The sequence below is a fragment of the Heteronotia binoei genome, chromosome 14, assembly GCF_032191835.1.
Source record: "Heteronotia binoei isolate CCM8104 ecotype False Entrance Well chromosome 14, APGP_CSIRO_Hbin_v1, whole genome shotgun sequence".
Lineage (NCBI taxonomy): Eukaryota > Metazoa > Chordata > Lepidosauria > Squamata > Gekkonidae > Heteronotia > Heteronotia binoei.
Window position 1 is genome coordinate 67,548,601 of NC_083236.1, and position 20,610 is coordinate 67,569,210.

Here is a 20,610-nt window from a genome sequence, read left to right on the forward strand (position 1 = left end):
TAACGTAAGCATGTGGCCATTAATGAAAGGTATTCTACTTCTGAATGTGGAAGCTCGCATTGCTTGGGACGGATGTATAGTTAAACCCTTCTTTAAAAAAGAAGAAGACAACATTGGACTTATATCCCGCCCTCCACTCCGAAGATCCTCCTTTACCTTCCTCCCCCACAACAGACACCCTGTGAGGTAGATGAAGATATTGGATTTATATCCCGCCCTCCACTCCGAAGAGTCTCAGAGCGGCTCACAATCTCCTTTATCTTCTCCCCCTCCACAACAGACACCCTGTGAGGTAGATGAAGATACTGGATTTATATCCCGCCATCCACTCCGAAGAGTCTCAGAGCGGCTCACAATCTCCTTTCCCTTCCTCCCCCACAACAGACACCCTGTGAGGTAGATGAAGATACTGGATTTATATCCCGCCATCCACTCCGAAGAGTCTCAGAGCGGCTCACAATCTCCTTTCCCTTCCTCCCCCACAACAGACACCCTGTGAGGTAGATGAAGATATTGGATTTATATCCCGCCCTCCACTCCGAAGAGTCTCAGAGCGGCTCACAATCTCCTTTATCTTCTCCCCCTCCACAACAGACACCCTGTGAGGTAGATGAAGATACTGGATTTATATCCCGCCCTCCACTCCGAAGAGTCTCAGAGCGGCTCACAATCTCCTTTCCCTTCCTCCCCCACAACAGACACCCTGTGAGGTAGATGAAGATATTGGATTTATATCCCGCCCTCCACTCCGAAGAGTCTCAGAGCGGCTCACAATCTCCTTTCCCTTCCTCCCCCACAACAGACACCCTGTGAGGTAGGTGGGGCTGAGAGGGCTCTCACAGCAGCTGCCCTTTCAAGGAATCAAACCCGGTCGACCCTTGCTGGTATTTGGATGAGTGACCTCCAAGGAATACCAGGGATGTGACGCAGAGGCAGGCAATGGCAAACCACAGCCGAATGACGACATTGGATTTATATTCTGCCCTCCCCCACAACAGACACCCTGTGAGGTGGATGGGGCCGAGAGAGCTCTTACAGCAGCTGCCCTTTCAAGGACAACTCTTACGAGAGCTGTGGCTAACCCAAGGCCATTCCAGCAGCTGCAGGTGGAGGAGTGGGGAATCAAACCCGGTTCTCCCAGATAAGAGTCCGCACACTTAACCACTACGCCAAACCGGCTCTTCAAAAGAAGTTACACGTTCAAGCGGGGCATTTTGAAAACAAACAGAAACTTCTTGCATTTTGCTTGCAGTGTCCACCTGGAAACGGGCCCATTTTATTGCCACTCCCAAAGCCCTGTGGATGTAGAAATGGTTGTCTGGAAGTCGGGGGGAAAAGCATCACAAATACATTACATCAAAATCAGTCTCGATTCTGTCCGTTCCAGAGGTTGCTGGCCTTGGTTCTGAAATGCTACAGAGACCCCTCCAGCACACATTGTTATATTACTTAATGTTGGATTATTTTAAATGTATAATTCATGTTCTATTGCAATTTTATTTCCGTGAGGCACCCTGAGCCTGCTTCAGCGGGGAGGGCGGGATATAAATCTAATAAATCAAATCACATGAAGCTGCCTCATATCGAATCAGATCCTTCGTCCTTCAAGGTCCATATTGTCTACTTAAGACTGGCAGCAGCTCTCCAGGGTCTCAGTTGGAGGTCCTCCACATCACCTGCTATTTCATCCCGTCAACAGGAGATGCTGGAGGCTGAACTTGGACCTTCGGTATGCTCAGCAGATGTTCTGCCTCTGAGCTGTGGCCCTTCCCCTGGCTATGCCATGGTTTATAGACTCAGCAACACCCAGATCCATGCCAAAACAGGATTTAGGCAGCTGATTCTACAGCGGTGCCAACAAAAGAAGACAATATTGGATTTATATCCCGCCCTCCACTCCGAATTTCAGAGTCTCAGAGCGGCTCACAATCTCCTTTGCCTTCCTCCCCCCACAACAGACACCCTGTGAGGTGGGTGGGGCTGAGAGGGCTCTCACAGCAGCTGCGCTTTCAAGGACAGCTCTGCAAGAACTATGGCTGACCCAAGGCCATTCCAGCAGCTGCAAGTGGAGGAGCGGGGAATCAAACTCCGTTCTCCCAGATAAGAGTCTGCACACTTCACCACCACACCAAAAGAAAAAAAGGTGTCAGTTCAGCTCGCACTGAGTTCAAAACACGCTCCAACTAGGCTCCAGAGGCACCTCCGGGACAAGAGACAGAAGCACAGATGCCTTCCTCGCTAGGGGATGACACTGGATTCTCTGGTGGGGTAGCAAAGAAATCAGAAAACCTTCTTGTACTCTTCTGAAGCCTCTGTGATGCTGAGGTAAGCCCTAAGGAACATTTTAACCTTCCATTCAGTAGCTGACCTGAGAGTGGCAGTTCTTTCACAAAGGAATTTCAAGAAAGACAGACTGCTGAATTGCAACTGATAATGACGCTCAAGACGATACATTCTCCTGGACTGAATCAAGACCTAGGTTTCACGATCGATTTGTCCACGCCTCCTACCCCTCTACCTATTACACCTAAGCCACTCCCGCCCGCTGTTGTCCCTTGAAATCTCTCCACTCTCCAAGATATAACAACAGAGGGACTCACACTCTAGCTGTATCTAAAGAAGTGAGCAGGGACTCCCAAAAGCTCCTCCCCTGCCACAAATTTTGTTAGTCTTTAAGGTGCTGCTGGACTCTGGCTTGGAGAATGCCTGGAGCCGATGGCTTGGAGAATGCATTTAACGTTAAAGTTGTTTTCTTTCCACCTCACCCCATCTGTTTGCCTGCCTTCCTTCCCTCCCTCCCTGTCTTGCAGCTCCCAAACGTCTGACATTTATTCTACGTGGCTCTTACGTTAAGCAAGTTTGGCCACCCCTGGCGTGAACAGAGAGCCAACCAACCTGGCGCTTTCGTGGAACCCTCCAAACACCATCAGCTGCCTCTTGCACACCGCCATGCGATGTCCGCTGCGGCCAGAAGGTCCCCCGGTGGCCCTGAAAGAGAGGCAAGCGTGCTGAGCTGCGACAAACCCACGGCCCACCTCTGACCAATGCCTCCTCTGAGCTCCTTTGGAAACGGATGTCCCTCCCCCGTGTTGTCAGGACAGCATCCTTGCCTGTCTGTCTATCCCTTCAGCCCTTCTTTCTTTCAGCGCCAAACTTGCCTTCGCAGCAGGCAAACGGCTCCCCTCCCCGCCCCCAGTCTTCTAGGTCTGTTTTACTTATCAGAAACAAAATGCATTTCTGCCCCCTCCTTGGGAAAGGTTCCAACATTTGTGCTGCGGGGGTGGAGGCCTTCCTTTGTTTCAATGCAATCCTGACAAGAGTGGGGGGAGGGATAAGTTTTCTGCTACTCCCTCCCAGTGGCATTTTGATTACAGGGGGGAAGCGAAAAGAGGAAAGGCCCGGCAAACTTGAGGCACTGAGCAACTGCTAGAGGAGCACAGCAGATGCTCGGCAGGCAGGCATCTCCAGGCAAAAGATCTCAGGTGTCAGAAGAAGAAGACAAAGAAGAAGACGGTAGATTTATACCCCAACCCTCCACTCCAGGTCTCAGAGGGGCTCACAATCTCCTTTAATAATAATAATAAATTTGTTTTTGTATTCTGCCCTCCCCCGCCAAAGGCAGGCTCAGGCGGCTGTTCTTCCCCCACAACAGACACTCTGTGAGGTAGGTGGGGCTGAGAGAGCTCTCCCAGAAGCTAGAGATTTCCTGCATTGTACAGGGAATTGGACTAGATGACCCTAGAAGTCCCTTCCAACTCTATGATTCTAAGAAGAAGACTGTAGACTCCATTCCAAGTCTCAGAGGGGCTCACAATCTCCTTTATTTTCTTCCCCAACAACAGACACTCTGTGAGGTAGGTGGGGCTGAGAGGACTCTCCCAGCAGCTGCCCTTTCAAGGGCAGCTCTGTGCGAGCTACGGCTGACCCAAGGCCATCCCAGTAGCTGCAAGTGGAGGAGTGGGGAATCACACCTGGTTCTCCCAGATAAGAGAACTCTGGCTGACCCAAGGCCATTCCAGCAGTTGCAAGTGGAGGAGGGGGGAATCAAACCTGGTTCTCCCAGATAAGAGAGCTCTGGCTGACCCAAGGCCATTCCAGCAGCTGCACGTGGAGGAGTGGGGAATCAAACCCGGTTCTCCCAGATAAGAGAGCTACGGCTGACCCAAGGCCATTCCATCAGCTGCAAGTGGAGGAGGGGGGAATCAAACCTGGTTCTCCCAGATAAGAGAGCTCTGGCTGACCCAAGGCCATTCCAGCAGCTGCAAGTGGAGGAGGGGGGAATAAAACCCAGTTCTCCCAGATAAGAGAGCTCTGGCTGACCCAAGGCCATCCCAGCAGCTGCAAGTGGAGGAGTGGGGAATCAAACCCGGTTCTCCCAGATAAGAGTCCGCACACTTAACCACTATGCCAAACTGGAAGAACACCGCCCTGCAAGACACCAATGAAGAAACAATGCTGACCTAGAGGGACCCGCTGGCTAACTTGGAGAAAAGTTAACTAGACCCTCCCAGACAAGGAAGGCAGGCACATGAACAGATCAATCTGCCTTATACTGAATCAGACCCTCAGTCCATCCAGGTCAGAATTGTCTACTCAGACTGGCAGCAGCTCTCCAGGGTCTCAGGCAGAGGTCTTTCCCATCACCTCCTGCCTGGTCCTTTTGGCTGGAGATACCGGGGATTGAACCTGGGACCTTCTGCATGCAAAGCTGATGCTCTACCACTGAGCCATGGCCCATCTCCAGAACACATGAAGCTGCTTTCTATTGAATCAGCTCCATCATCCATCAAAGTCAGTATTGTCCACTCAAGCTGGCAGGGGCTCTCTGGGGTCTCAGAGGTCTTTCCCATCACCTCCTGCCTGGTCCTTTTAACTGGAGATGCCAGGGATTGAACCTGAGACCTTCTGCATGCCAAGCAAATACTCTTTCCGCTAAGCCATGGCCCCTCCTCAATATATGAAAGGTACTGTTAAGCCAAAAAGTAGGGGTTGGAGGGGAAGGGAATTATCAGACACCCAAGAGAACACATCACTTACTTGATCTGTTCCCACGTCTTGCTGGCCAAATGGAGGACCCAAAGGTCTTTGTAGTGGTAGAACTGCTCCCCATCCGGGGAAGCGAACTCACCACCAAACACCCAGAGTTGCCCACCTCCCTGAGCGACCATCACAGCCTGCCGGAGAAAAAGAGAAAGTTCATCTTATCATATGCCAAGCTTATCACAGTCTCTTTCCATTGCCTCAATCCAACAACCAGGGATTACGAACATAAGAGAAGCCATGTTGGATCAGACCAATGGCCCATCCAGTCCAACACTCTGTGTCATGAAGTGGCCAAAAAAGACAACCCCAGGTGCCATCAGAAGGTCCATCAATGGGGCCAGGACACTAGAAGCCCTCCCACTGTTGCTCCCCCAAAGCACCAAGAATACAGAGCATCACTGCCTCAGACAGAGTTCCAACAATACACTGTGGCTAATAGCCACTAATGGACCTCTGCTCCAGATGTTGATCCAATCCCCTCTTGAAGCTGTCTATGCTTGTAGCTGCAGCCACCTCCTGTGGCAGTGAATTCCCGAGAATGGGAAGTTTGCTTTTCTTCCCATTTTATAGACAGGAGGACCAAAGCTGAAGGGGAGGAAGACATGCACTGGAGTGGACAAGAAGACTATGGATTCAAACCAAACATAGGTGGGTGTTTGGAAACAGAAAAGAAAGAGGTGCGCAGAGTGGGGTGGGGGAGAGAAAGCATATATCAATTTGCTCCGGAGCTCAGTGTGTCTAGCTGAAAAGAAACGAAAAACAATAAAGGAGTAATAGGGCAAAGTTTGAGTCCAGTGGTGCCTTTAAGACCAACAAAGTTCAGCTCTGCTATAACCTTTTGTGGGCATGCATGTACGTATCTGTAGATGTGTGCTTGCACACAAAAGCTTATATCCAGAACTAAACTTTGTTGGTCTTAAAGCTGCCACCAGCCCTCTCACGCTGTTCTGCTGCTTCATAAACCAACACGGCTCTCTGCCTGAATCGAAGGGGTAAGTCAACTCCAATTCCAGAGGATATTTTGCATTTGGAAAAACCGGCAGAGCGCCACCTTCTGGGCACTGCCATTTACAACAGGCGGTATGTTACAGGTGAAATGCAAGCAAAGGTGTCTTATAAAAGGAGTCCAGCCCTGCAAGCAAAGGTGTCTTATAAAAAGAGAGGGGAGATGGGGGGATCGAAGGGCGGAGTCAACAGGCACCTGCTAGCCTTCAGAGGTTTTACCTGATGCCCACAGCGCCGAGGAGGCGGGTTCGGGATGTCGATTTTTGCCCAGCCGTTCTTCCGAATGTTGTAAACGAAGAGCTCGTTGTAGATGAAGGTCTGTCGGGAGAAATCAAGGCCGGCGGCCATTAAGAGAAGCTTCCGCACACAGGGCGCGTTTAATTTATTCTCTTCTTTTATAGCCCACCCCACTCTCAAAGCTTTACATGCCCACACACTCATGCTGGGCATATTCCTACAGCCTGTCCGACTCTCTGGGTACCAACACCAATGCAACACCGGTGCTGCAAAATGCCGTCTGCGCTGCCGATATTAAACCGAAGTTCGTGACCACAGTCTGATTAGCGAATTACAAACTTTTAAAATTAAAGAAAAACCCAAGGCCCACCTTTTCCAAAACTGAACAGCTGCCTGACGGCGAAAAGCTTCCAAGGAAGGAACAGTCAATATGGCCGAAAGGGGCACCCAAGGAGGGCATTTTCCAGAATCTAATGGCCTCTCTTGAGGTACTCTGAGAGCCAGTGCGGTGTAGTGCTGGCTTGAGACCAAGGAGGGCCGAGTTCGAATCCCTACTTGCTACGAAACTTACTGGGTGACTCGGGGGGTCTCCAGCAGCCTAACTTACCTCACAGGGATGTTTGAGGATAAAACTGAAGAGAAGTATGCATGCTATCCCCCCCCCCCCCGCAAGGTCCTCAGCGGAAGGGATAGATACAAATGCACACAATAAGTGAGAATGAGATCTAAATGATAGTGTAACAGGAGCAGTGGTAAGTCCCCTCGTTTCCCCCTCCCCCAGCTTGGAAGATTTTATATAAAATGAGGATTGAAAAAAGAGGGGAATAGATTTGATTCACAGTTTACCAATCGGGGATCGTGACAGGTTTCTCTCAAATGTTTGTAACAAATATCATCACTTACAACATTCAGACAAGACCTGTTCACCTTGGACAGAAGGCAGGTGAGCAGGCTTTGAAAGATGAATGGGTGCCTACGCTAAGCGTGAAATCCTTAACAAAGACCGTTTGCTCCTGTCCCTAGAAGTTACAAACTCCCAAAGCACAGGCAGCGGGTCAGGTGGTCACACTGACCCCTTCTAGTGCACCCCAGCTCATAAGAACATAAGAGAAGCCATGCTGGATCAGGCCAATGGCCCACCCAGTCCAACACTCTGTGTTACACAGTGGCCATCAGGAAGTCCATCAGTGGAGTTAGGACACTAGAAGCCCTCCCACTGTGCCCACCCCCCCCCCAAGCACCAAGAATACAGAGCATCACTGCCCCAGACATAAGAACATAAGGGAAGCCATATTGGATCAGGCCAATGGCCCATCCAGTCCAGCACTCTGTGTCACACAGTGGCCAAAAAACCCAGGTGGCATCAGGAGGTCCACCAGTGGGGCCAGGACACCAGTGCTAGAATATCTTTACCAGACGGGGGCCTCTTATACAAGAAGTGGAGGTGCCGTGGCTCAGTGGCAGAGCGTTTGCCTGGCAAGTAGAAGGTCCCAAGTTCAATCCCTGGCATTTCCTGTTAAAAAGGACCATGCCATAGACGACAGGCCCTCACCTGGATAACCCAGGCTAGCCCAATCTTGTCAGATCTCGGAAGCTAAGCCGGGTCAGCCTTAGTTAGTACTTGGGATGGGAGACCACCAAGAAAGTCCAGGGTTGCTACGCAGAGGCAGGCAAGGGCCAACCACCTCTGAACCTCTCTTACCTTGAAAACCCCCAGGGGGTTGTCAAAAGTCGGCTGTGCCATGGAGGCAAAACCAAAAAAAGAGTGGGTGATGTGAAAGATCTCTGCCTGAGACCCCGAAGGGCCACTGCCAGTCTGTGTAGACAATTCTGACCTCACTGGCTCTGTATAAGGCCGCTTCATGCATTCACATTAGGGAGAGTCCATAGCTCAGTGGAAGTGCTTCTGCTTGGGTCCCAGGTTCAATCCCCGGAAGCTCCAGTTATAAGACCAGGGAGTAGGTGATGGGAAAGACCTCAGCCTGAGACCCTGGAGAGTCACGGAGAGGGGCCACAGCTCAGTGGCAGAGCCTCTGCTTGGCATGTAGAAGGTCCCAGGTTCAATCCCGGCATCTCCAGTTATAAGACCAGGGAGTAGGTGATGGGAAAGACCTCAGCCTGAGACCCTGGAGAGTCACGGAGAGGGGCCACAGCTCAGTGGCAGAGCCTCTGCTTGGCATGTAGAAGGTCCCAGGTTCAATCCCCGGCACCTCCAGTTATAAGACCAGGGAGTAGGTGATGGGAAAGACCTCAGCCTGAGACCCTGGAGAGTCACGGAGAGGGGCCACAGCTCAGTGGTAGAGCCTCTGTTTGGCATGTAGAAGGTCCCAGGTTCAATTCCCGGCATCTCCAGTTATAAGACCAGGGAGTAGGTGATGGGAAAGACCTCAGCCTGAGACCCTGGAGAGTCACGGAGAGGGGCCACAGCTCAGTGGCAGAGCCTCTGCTTGGCATGTAGAAGGTCCCAGGTTCAATCCCCGGCATCTCCAGTTATAAGACCAGGAAGTAGGTGATGGGAAAGACCTCAGCCTGAGACCCTGGAGAGTCACGGAGAGGGGCCACAGCTCAGTGGCAGAGCCTCTGCTTGGCATGTAGAAGGTCCCAGGTTCAATCCCCGGCATCTCCAGTTATAAGACCAGGGAGTAGGTGATGGGAAGGACCTCAGCCTGAGACCCTGGAGAGTCATGGAGAGGGGGCACAGCTCAGTGGTAGAGCCTCTGCTTGGCATGTAGAAGGTCCCAGGTTCAATCCCCGGCATCTCCAGTTATAAGACCAGGGAGTAGGTGATGGGAAAGACCTCAGCCTGAGACCCTGGAGAGTCACGGAGAGGGGCCACAGCTCAGTGGCAGAGCCTCTGCTTGGCATGTAGAAGGTCCCAGGTTCAATCCCCGGCACCTCCAGTTATAAGACCAGGGACCAGGTGATGGGAAAGGCCTCTGCCTGAGACCCTGGAAAGCAGATGCCAGTCTAAGCAGTCAATACTGACGTTGATGGACCAAAGGTCTGGTTCAGAAAAAATGCTAGAAGTGTTCAAAGTAAAATTGGTGAGTTGGAATGTTTAGTGTTGAGGGAAAACATAGACATTGTGGGAATTTCAGAAACTTGGTGGAATGAGGAGATCCAGTGGGACACGGTGATTCCTGGATATAAGTTATATAGGAAGGATAGGGGGCGAAGCGTTGGAGGTGGGGTGGCTCTGTATGTCAGAAAAGGTATACAGTCCAGTAAGACTGAGGTCAGAGAATTCATTCCCTTCTAGAAATGCTTTGGGTTGAAATAGAGGGCCCAAAAGGAAATTTAACTATGGGAGTTTGTTATCGCCCACCAAATCAAAAGATAGAGGACGATTATAATATAATGGAAGGATTAAAGATAGCGGCTAAACGTAAAAACTGTGTCATCATAGGTGATTTTAACTACCCGCAGATTGATTGGGTCAATATGTGCTCAGGTCGAGAGAAAAAGATTGAATTTCTAGACACCCTCATTGACTGTGCTATGGAGCAGATGGTCACAAAACCTACCAGGGGTGGGGCAATCCTGGATTTGATCCTAAGTAATGCCCAAGACTTGGTGAGAGACGTAAAAGTGATCGCACCGCTTGGGAGCAGTGACCGAAAGGTTATTGATTTCACCATTTGTATAAATTGGGAATTGCCCCAAAAGACCAGCACAACCACATTTAACTTTAAAAGGAGTAAATTCTCTGAGATGAGGAGGTATGTGAAGAGGAAACTGAAAGGAAAGGTAAATACAGTCAAAACCCTTGGGGAACCTTGGAGGCTATTTAAAACTACAATCCTAGAAGCTCAGATAAAATATATACCACAAGTTAGGAAAGGCACAAACAGGTATAAGAAAAGGCCTGCATGGTTAACAAACAAAGTAATGGAAGCTGTAAAAGGTAAGAAGGACTCCTTTAAGCGGTGGAAAGCTAGTCCAAGTGAGATTAATAAAAGGGAACACAGGCTGTGGCAAATCAAATGCAAGACTGTGATCAGGCAGGCAAAAAGGGACTATGAGGAGCATATTGCAAAAAACATAAAGACCAACAATAAAAATTTCTTCAAATATATTAGAAGCAGGAAACCAGCCAGGGAGGCAGTGGGGCCCTTGGATGACCAAGGGATAAAAGGATTACTGAAGGAGAATAGGGAAATGGCTGAGAAGCTGAATGAATTTTTTGCCTCCGTCTTCACTGTAGAAGATGAGAAGTGTTTGCCCGCCCCAGAACCACTAATTTTGGAAGGGGTGTTGAAAGACCTGAGTCAGGTTGAGGTGACAAGAGAGGAGGTCCTACAACTGATAGACGAATTAAAAACTAATAAATCACCAGGTTCAGATGGCATACATCCGAGAGTTCTGAAAGAACTCAAAGCTGAATGTCATGGGTGCTGGGGACCCTGCAGAGGAAGTTGAGTCTGACGAAGAAACTGTGCCCCTGCCACCTGCACCAGTGCCCCTGCCTCCTGCTGGAGAAGATCCCAGCCCCCCTGCCTCGCCCTCTCGGGTGGCTCGTGTGCGTGACCGCCTCCGGCAGGACCTCAGGGATCGGAGGAGGGCGGCACGCTCACAAGCAAGACGCTCCCTGAGCCCTGAGTTCTGAGAGGATTCTGGCCCTCCTAAGAGCAAGGATGCGTGAGTTATGACAGGATCCTGGCTGCCTCCCTGAGCCAGCAATTAGCCCAAACGGGCAACAGCCAGCAGAGGGCTATATAGCTGTGGGCTTTGGGAGGAGGCTTTGTGGAAGCAACTAGTCATCTCCCTGACATCCTAGCATCCACTCCGGCTTGACTTTGGTTCCTGACTCCCTGACTTTGGCTTTTGACTTCTGGACTCCCTGACCTCGGCTTCTGGACCTCGGACCTGCGATACTTGTACACTGATTTGGATTTGGCGCCTCAGACCCTCCTGCTTACTGGCTACAGGCCTCGGACTGCCTCTGGACTTTGCCTGACCCGGCCCCAGCCGTGACAGATTGCTTCCACCAGACAAACACCCACTCCACAGGATGGATGCTGAAGCAAGTGAAACCACAGAACTACTGGCTGCGCTCCAAGCCCAGGTACAGCAGCTAACACAGGCAGTAGTGCACTTGCAGCAACAACCTGCGGCCAGTGCTCCAGCCAAGTGCCCAGTTTCCCCACCTGACAGGTTTGGGGGTGCCGTAGAAGAATTTCCTGCCTTCCTAGCACAGTGTCGGCTGTACTTTGAACTGAGAGCACGGGACTTCCTCAATGACAAGACAAAGGTGTGTTTCATCATCAGTCTGTTAAAGGGGCAGGCGGCCAAATGGGCCACACCCTTGCTGGTCGCATCCTCTCCCCTACTAACTAATTACCAAGGGTTTGAGGCCCACCTGTCTGCTGTTTTCTCTAACCCAGTCCAAGCAGCCACAGCCAACCGGAAGATCAGGGCACTGAAACAAGGCAAATCCTCGGTGGCTCAGTATGCCACCGAATTCAAGCTCCTGGCCCAAGACTTGGCGTGGAATGAGGCTGCCCAGATGGACCAGTTTACTGAGGGGTTGGCAGAGGAGGTCCTGGATGAACTGGCCAGGGTGGAGCCACCACCCACGCTTCAACAACTTATCACCCTCTGCCTCCGCATCGATGGCCGCCTGGAAAGTCGCCGCCAAGCCAAGACCAGAGGGCGCCAGCTCCCTGCGCCGTGCCACTTGGCTCCTCGCCCATCCTCAGCTCGTACCAGCGCCGAGGACGAGCCTATGCGGCTTGGAGCTGCTCGACCCTGCCTGACCCCAGAGGAAAAGGCCAGACGCCGCACACAGAATCTGTGCCTCTACTGCGGCACGGCAGGCCACTATGCCTCTGGCTGCCCTGCTAAGCATCAGATACCCGGGCCTTCACCGCCACCGCCGCCAAAAGGGCAGCCCCAGGCGTAAGTGGACCCCCCAGCCTGGGGCGACTAGCTGGGTCCTCCGAACAGCGGGCTGATACCCCGGGCCCGTTCCTGCTACCAGTCAAACTCCGTCTGCCTGACGAACGCTGGCTGTTCGTGTATGCCATGCTGGACTCGGGAGCAGCCCACTGTTTTATAGATGCCGCCTTTGTAAAACAGCACCAGATCCCGGTGCAGACAAAAGAGACTCCGTCGCTGGTAGAGGCTATTGACGGGCGCCTCCTCCGTTCTGGGCCTGTCACCCAGGAGACCTGTCCCATCACCTTCCACATCCAGCAGCACCAAGAACAGCTGCAGTTTAATGTCGCCCGCATGCCTCGCTTCCCACTGATTCTGGGCCTTTCCTGGCTGAAGCTGCACAACCCCATCGTGGACTGGGCCCAGCAGGAACTACGTTTCCAAGACCCATGCCCCCATCTGACTCCTCCCACCACTCTGGCAGCTGGCATCCCGAGTGGTGGTCCTCAGCTCCCTCAGAAGTATGCGGATTTCGCCGATGTCTTCGAAGAGACGGGAGCGGATCAGCTTCCCCCTCACCGGCCCTATGACTGTGCCATTGACTTGGTACCTGGGGCACCACTCCCGGTGGGGCGTCTGTACCCAATGTCGGAGCCTGAGTTGGCCGCTCTGCGAGACTTCCTAGATAAGAACCTGAAACGCGGCTTCATCCGACCCTCAACCTCTCCCCTGTCTGCTCCAGTCCTCTTCGTGAAGAAGAAAAGTGGGGAGCTCCGGCTGTGCAATGATTACCGGGCCCTGAACAAGATCACCATCCGCGACCGGTACCCTCTACCACTGATCCCTGAACTCTTGGATCGCTTAAAGGGGGCCCAAATCTATACCAAGCTGGACCTCCGTGGAGCGTACAATTTGGTGCGCATACGACCTGGAGACGAATGGAAGACCGCATTTGGGACCCGGTACGGGCAGTACGAGCACCTGGTGATGCCCTTCGGATTGACCAACGCCCCCGCTGTCTTCCAGAGGTTCATGAACGACATATTCCGGGACCTGCTCGACCGCTTCGCAATCATATATCTAGATGACATTCTAATTTACTCCCGCAATCCTGCCCAGCACGCCGAGCACGTCCGCCAGGTCCTGCAGCGCCTACGAACCCATGGCCTCTACGCCAAGCTGGAGAAGTGCGACTTCGACCTGCGCTCTGTCGAGTTCCTCGGTCACATTGTGTCCCCGCAAGGGATCCTCATGGACCCGAAAAAAGTAGAAGCGGTCCTGACCTGGCAGGCTCCTCAGAATCGCAAAGACCTGCAGCGATTCCTTGGTTTTGCCAACTACTATCGGCAATTCATCCCGGCCTATGCCTCCCTGACAACACCCCTGACTCAACTACTCCGCCCCAAAGAACCCTTCTGCTGGTCCCCAGAGGCCGATAACGCCTTCTCCACCCTGAAGACCCGTTTTGCCACCGGGCCACTCCTGAGATACCCTGACCCCCAGCTTCCCTTTACGGTGGAAGCTGATGCCTCCAACGTGGCCCTGGGAGCAGTGCTGTCCCAGCGTGAGGAGCCGTCTCAGCCACTCCAGCCCTGCGCCTATTACTCGCGCCAGCTCACGGCTGCGGAAAGGAACTATACCATCTGGGAGAGGGAGTTGCTCGCAATCAAGGCGGCTTTTGAGGTTTGGAGGCACTACCTCGAAGGGGCTCGCCACCCTGTTCAAGTGCTCACTGACCACCGGAACCTAGAGCACCTCCAGACCACCCGCCGTCTCAACCAGCGCCAGATCCGGTGGTCCCTATTCTTCTCTCGCTTTGACTTCCGGATCTCCTACATCCCCCATACCCAGAACCGGAAAGCAGACGCGCTGTCCCGGAAACCGGAATACGCCCCTGCTTCAACTGAGGCCGCGCCCGCTGCTCCCATCCTGCCGCCCTCAGTATTTGCAGCCACCTCCACTTCACCCACACTCGTGGAGGACATTCGTGCTAGCCAGGCCAACGATCCCTGGGTCCAGCAACACCTCCAGGCACTCCAAGACGACTCAGCAGGCGAGTTCACGACTCGAGGCGGTCTCTTGCTACACCGCGAACGCCTCTATGTGCCGCCCGGGCCCTTGCGGGCAGAAGTGCTACGCCTGACTCATGACTCGTTACCCGCCGGGCACTTTGGACAGCATAAGACCACTCACTTGCTGACGCGAGAATTCTGGTGGCCACGAGTGCGCTCCGATGTTGCCCGCTATGTCAGCTCCTGTGATGTCTGTCGGCGGGCCAAAGACGTCCCGGCCAAACCCTCGGGGTTGTTACAGCCCTTGCCCGCACCCTCAGGACCCTGGGACACCATCTCGATGGACTTCATTACAGAACTCCCACGATCCAAAGGTCAGACTTGCATCTTGGTGGTCGTCGACCTATTTACCAAGATGGCCCACTTCATTCCGTGTCCGAAACTTCCCACAGCTCAGGAGACAGCCCAGCTCTACCTGCAACACATCTTTCGTCTGCACGGACTCCCAGCCCACCTGATCTCAGACCGGGGCCCCCAGTTCTCCTCTCGGTTCTGGCAAGCCCTCCATTCCAGCCTGGGTACTCGAGTGCACCTGTCCTCAGCCTACCACCCACAGACTGATGGTCAGACAGAGCGCACCAATGCCACGCTAGAGCAATATCTCCGCTGTTACACCTGCTACCAGCAGGACGACTGGACCAGTCTGTTGCCTCTAGCGGAGTTTGCATACAACAACGCGGTCCACTCGTCCACCCAAATGACCCCGTTTGCTGCAACCTACGGGTACCACCCTCGGTTCTTCCCGGCGATCCTGCCACCCACGAATGTCCCCGCCGTCGAGGCCTACCTGCAAGAACTCCGCGCCAGCCAAGACTTGCTCCGGGAGCAGCTACAGCGGGCCAAGGAAGCCTATAAACTGGCTGCGGACCGGAAGAGGCGGGAAGGCCCCCCAATCCAGCCAGGGGATCAGGTGTGGCTCTCAACTCGCTACCTGCGCCGGCCTGGTCGGTCTCACAAGCTGGATGCGCGGTTCATTGGACCCTACCCCGTCACGGACCAAATAAACCCCGTCGCCTTCAGGCTCCAGTTGCCACCCCACCTCCGCATTCACCCTGTGTTCCATCGCTCCCTCCTTGTTCCAGCTGCACCCCCTGACCCAGCTCGGCCTCCTTGCCCACCACCGCCACCACCGGTGTTGGTGGATGACGAGGAAGAATATGAGGTGCGCCAGATCCTGGACTCCCGGTACCATCGTGGAGGCCTCCAATACCTGGTGGACTGGGAGGGATATGGCCCAGAAGACCGGTCTTGGGAGCCCGAGGACAATCTTCATGCCCCGGACTTGGTGCACCGGTTCCACAACGACCACCCCGACCTTCCAGGTCCCTCGACGGAGGGGGGCCCTGGGGGGGGGGATAGTGTCATGGGTGCTGGGGACCCTGCAGAGGAAGTTGAGTCTGACGAAGAAACTGTGCCCCTGCCACCTGCACCAGTGCCCCTGCCTCCTGCTGGAGAAGATCCCAGCCCCCCTGCCTCGCCCTCTCGGGTGGCTCGTGTGCGTGACCGCCTCCGGCAGGACCTCAGGGATCGGAGGAGGGCGGCACGCTCACAAGCAAGACGCTCCCTGAGCCCTGAGTTCTGAGAGGATTCTGGCCCTCCTAAGAGCAAGGATGCGTGAGTTATGACAGGATCCTGGCTGCCTCCCTGAGCCAGCAATTAGCCCAAACGGGCAACAGCCAGCAGAGGGCTATATAGCTGTGGGCTTTGGGAGGAGGCTTTGTGGAAGCAACTAGTCATCTCCCTGACATCCTAGCATCCACTCCGGCTTGACTTTGGTTCCTGACTCCCTGACTTTGGCTTTTGACTTCTGGACTCCCTGACCTCGGCTTCTGGACCTCGGACCTGCGATACTTGTACACTGATTTGGATTTGGCGCCTCAGACCCTCCTGCTTACTGGCTACAGGCCTCGGACTGCCTCTGGACTTTGCCTGACCCGGCCCCAGCCGTGACACTGAACTTGTGGATCTTCTAACAAAAATCTGTAATCTTTCATTGAAATCTGCCTCCGTTCCTGAGGACTGGAAGGTAGCAAATGTCACCCCCATCTTTAAAAAGGGTTCCAGAGGAGATCCGGGAAATTACAGGCCAGTCAGTCTGACTTCAATACCGGGAAAGTTGGTAGAAATCGTTATTAAGGACAGAATGAGTAGGCACATTGATGAACACAAGTTACTGAGGAAGACTCAGGGTTCTGTAAGGGAAGATCTCGCCTCACTAACCTGTTACAGTTCTTTGAGGGGGTGAACAAACATGTGGACAAAGGGGACCCAATAGATGTTGTTTACCTTTACTTCCAGAAAGTTTTTTATAAAGTTCCTCATCAAAGGCTCCTTAGTAAGCTCAAGAGTCATGGAGTAAAAGGACAGGTCCTCTTGTGGATCAAAAACTGGCTAATAAATAGGAAGCAGAGAGTGAGTATAAATGGGCAATTTTCACAGTGGAGGACAGTAAGCAGTGAGGTGCCGCAGGGCTCAGTACTGGGTCCCGTGCTCTTTAACTTGTTCATTAATGATCTGGAATTGGGAGTAAGCAGTGAAGTGGCCAAGTTTGCAGATGACACTAAATTGTTCAGGGTGGTGAGAACCAGAGAGGATTGTGAGGCACTCCTAAGGGATCTGTTGAGGCTGTGTGAGTGGGCGTCAACATGGCAGATGAGGTTCAATGTTGCCAAGTGCAAAGTATCGCATATTGGGGCCAAGAATCCCAGCTACAAATACAAGTTGATGGGGTGTGAACTGGCAGAGACTGACCAAGAGAGAGATCTTGGGGTCGTGGTAGGTAACTCACTGAAAATGTCAAGACAGTGTGCGTTTGCAATAAAAAAGGCCAACGCCATGCTGGGAATTATTAGGAAGGGAATTGAAAACAGATCAGCCAGTATCATAATGCCCTTGTATAAATCGATGGGGCGGTCTCATTTGGAATAGAATTCTGGTCACTGCACCTCAAAAAAGGATATTATAGCATTGGAAAAAGTGCAGAAAAGGGCAATAGAATGATTAAAGGTTTGGAACACTTTCCCTATGAAGAAAGGTTAAAACGCTTGGGGCTCTTTAGCTTGGAGAAACGTCGACTGAGGGGTGACATGATAGAGGTTTACAAGATAATGCATGGGATGGAGAAAGTAGAGAAAGAAGTCCTTTTCTCCCTTTCTCACAGTATAAGAACTCATGGGCATTCAATGCAATTGCTGAGCAGTCGGGTTAAAACGGATAAAAGGAAGTACTTCTTCACCCAAAGGGTGATTAACATGTGGAATTCACTGCCACAGGAGGTGGTGGCGGCTACAAGCATAGCCAGCTTCAATAGGGGATTGGATAAAAATATGGAGCAGAGGTCCATCAGTGTCTATTAGGCACAGTCTCTGTGTCTATTAGGCACAGTCTCTATATATACACACACACACACACTATATATATTTGGCCACTGTGTGACACAGAGTGTTGGACTGGATGGGTCATTGGCCTGATCCAACATGGCTTCTCTTATGTGACACAGAGTGTTGGACTGGATGGGTCATTGGCCTGATCCAACATGGCTTCTCTTATGTTCTTAAGGCTGTTTCCTGTGTCCACATTTGTGTGTTCAAGGAGCTATCAATAGCCAATGACCACTTCTGGGCTTGAGCTGTATTCTTTATGGGGGGTCAGCTTTTCCCATTAAAAATTCCACGTAAAATCCCCAGAAAACTGAAGCCGAAGTAAAGCTTGTTAGGGAAACCGAACAGGGGTTAGGAAACAGGAGAATAAATGAAAAGGTATACTTTACTTTTTGGCCATTGAAATATTCACCTCCAAACAGAATTAGCTCATCTTTCTCGGGATGTGCAGACAAAGATGCGTTGAGTCTGAGGCAGAAAGGGGAACAAAGGAGCACGAATCAGCAAGTGGGTGGGGGGAACATGTGCTATGAACACCATCGGAAGGGGAGGGAGGCTGTGGTAGAGCATCAGCTTGGCATGCAGAAAGGCCCAAGTTCGAACAAGATATCAAGAAGCAGGTTTTAGAAAAGATCTTTCTTGACTTGAGAGCCAACATTTTTTGGGGGGTGTGATGATAATCCATAAAAACAGCAGGACCCTTCTTACCTGGGCGAAGGTGGCGGGCAGCTGGTCTCTACCACCTGCGTCTTTTTAGCATCCAGGGTTTGGAACTCAGCAATGAGAGCTTCAAGATCCTCCTAAAAATGAAAGCCCAACGGTTTGCATGTTTCTCTGAGCACCACCAAGGGTCTGTGAGAAGGTAGGATGCCCCAAAGTACACATTTGTCCCAGGGAATGCTCAAAAAGCATTCAGAAGGTGAGCAAGTCAAATTCTGGTCAATGGGCAGGGGGAGAAAGAGATGGAAACTCTACACAAGGCACCCTGAATTCCACAACAGAAAGCAGGATATAAATGCAGCAAAATATACAATGTCAACTTAGAGAAGAATTCCCCCACCCCCCCAAGGTCAGGTTGTGGCTTCAGGAAAGTGACCCCTCCTTTCTGCACGATTTGGAGATTCATTCCCTTTCCTCCTTGTAGGACAACGGTGGCCAAACTTGCTTAATGTAAGAGTCACGTAAAATAAACATCAAATGTTTGAGAGCTGCAAGACATGAAGGTCAGATGTTTGAGGGAGGGAGGGAGGGAGGGAGGGAGGGAAGGAAGGAAGGAAGGGAAGGAAGGAAGGAAGGAAGGAAGGAAGGAAGGAAGGAAGGAAGGAAGGAAGGAAGGAAGGAAGGAAGGAAGGAAGGAAGGAAGGAAGGAAGGAAGGAAGGAAGGAAGGAAGGAAGGAAGGAAGGAAGGAAGGAAGGAAGGAAAATAGATGGGGGAGGGAGAGGTGGAAAGAAAGCAACTTTAACTTTAAATGCATTCTCCAAGCTGCTGCTTGGCTAATATGTGTTGAAGAGCCACACTTGGCTCCCGAGCTGCAGTTCGGCCGCCCCTGTTCTAGGAGGCATCACCAGTGGCCAGTACTGCAGAGCGCTTAGAGCAGGGGTGGCCAAACCGTGGCTCGGGAGCCACGTGTGACTCTTTCGCTCTTATTGTGTGGCTCTTGAAGCCTCCACTGCCCTGTCAGCCGGCTTGGAGAAGGGGTTTCTCTCTTTAAACCACATCTCCGAGCCAAGCCAGCTGGAGAATGCATTTAATGTAATATATTTATTTAAAGTTAAAGTTGCTTTCTTTCCACCTCTCTCCCTCCCCATCTTTTCCCTTCCTTCCGGCTCTCAAACATCGGATGCTCATGTCTTGAGGCTCTCAACCATCTGTCATTTATTCTGTGTGGCTCTTACGTTAAGTAAGTTTGGTCACCTCTGGCTTAGAATGTCAGGCTAGAAGCCAAGAGACTTAGGTTCAAATCCCCCCCACCCCATAGCATCACTGGGTGAGCCTGACCCAGTCACTCTTCCTCAGCCTCACCCACCTTGCAAGGCTGCTGTGAGGATACAACGACGGAGGCAAGAACCAGGAACCCTGCTCTGACTTCAGCAGAGAAACCAAAGCGTTCCAGGAAGTGTTCATTTCACACCTTTTCATCCCTCCCTTCCTTCAAGGCACCCTTTCTTCTCTTTTAGCCAAACAACACCCCTGCAAGGCGGGCCAGGCTGACTGCACATGCCTGGCCGTGAGCTCTGCGGCTGAGCCAGGACCGGAACCCAGATCTCTTCCAGAGCTGACACTCTAACCTAGGGCTGTCAACCTCCAGGTGGGGCCTGGAGATCTCCCGGAATTACAACGGATCTCCAGCTGCACTGATCAGCTCCTCTGGAGAAAGGAGCTGCTTTCGGAGGGTGGGATCTGCGGCGTGAGACCCCCGCTGAATCCCCTCTCTTCCCCAACCCCGAGAATCTCCAGGCATTCCCCCCAAGGTTCTCCAGGCATCTCCCGGCCTAGAGCTGGCACCCAGGAATGCACCCAGGAATGCACCCAGGCCAGGCAGCCGAGATCCGCGCCGCAAGGGCTGCAGCAGCAACACCGGACGGATGCCTGCCTGCGGCTGCCCGCTTGGCCAGCCTCACCTCCTCTTTCCTGGCGCGCTTGGAGACCTTCCTCTCCATCTTGGCGGCCGTCTTCTCGGCCCCTTTGCCCTTCTTCTCCCGCTTGCTCTTCTTCCCCATCGCGGCAGGCCGAGCCCACGTGGCGGCGCGCAAGGCTGCCCTGCAAAGGCCGCTTCCTGCCGCGGAGAGCCGCCCAAGAGCCCGGGGAAGGCGGCTCCTTCCCTGCCCGGGACGCCCCCTCTGCTGGCGCGGAGGCCTCCTTACAAAGCCCGGCGAGAAGGCAGGGAAGGGAGGCCCCACAGCCTTCCCTTCCTGCTCCACCTGGGAAGCAGGTGGGCAATCTCTGCCTTCTACTGAATCAGACCTTTGGTCCATCAAAGTCAGTCTTGTCTTCT

General features: G+C 52.6%; 1 protein-coding gene and 1 non-coding gene across 2 annotated transcripts in view; both read right to left on the bottom strand.

Annotated features, from left to right (window-relative positions):
• KLHDC4 (kelch domain containing 4) overlaps positions 1-20,370 on the bottom strand; it is a 43,822-nt gene extending 23,452 nt beyond the window's left edge. Inside the window, 6 exon segments of the mRNA XM_060254332.1 lie at positions 2,896-2,988; positions 5,038-5,174; positions 6,268-6,366; positions 18,004-18,082; positions 18,323-18,414; positions 20,237-20,370. Coding sequence (XP_060110315.1) covers positions 2,896-2,988; positions 5,038-5,174; positions 6,268-6,366; positions 18,004-18,082; positions 18,323-18,414; positions 20,237-20,335 — 599 coding nt within the window. The 5' untranslated portion in view covers positions 20,336-20,370.
• Positions 4,666-4,742, bottom strand: TRNAA-UGC (transfer RNA alanine (anticodon UGC)). The gene has a single exon. It is a non-coding gene; the product is annotated as a tRNA-Ala (tRNA).
• Positions 20,371-20,610: the final 240 nt, after the last annotated feature.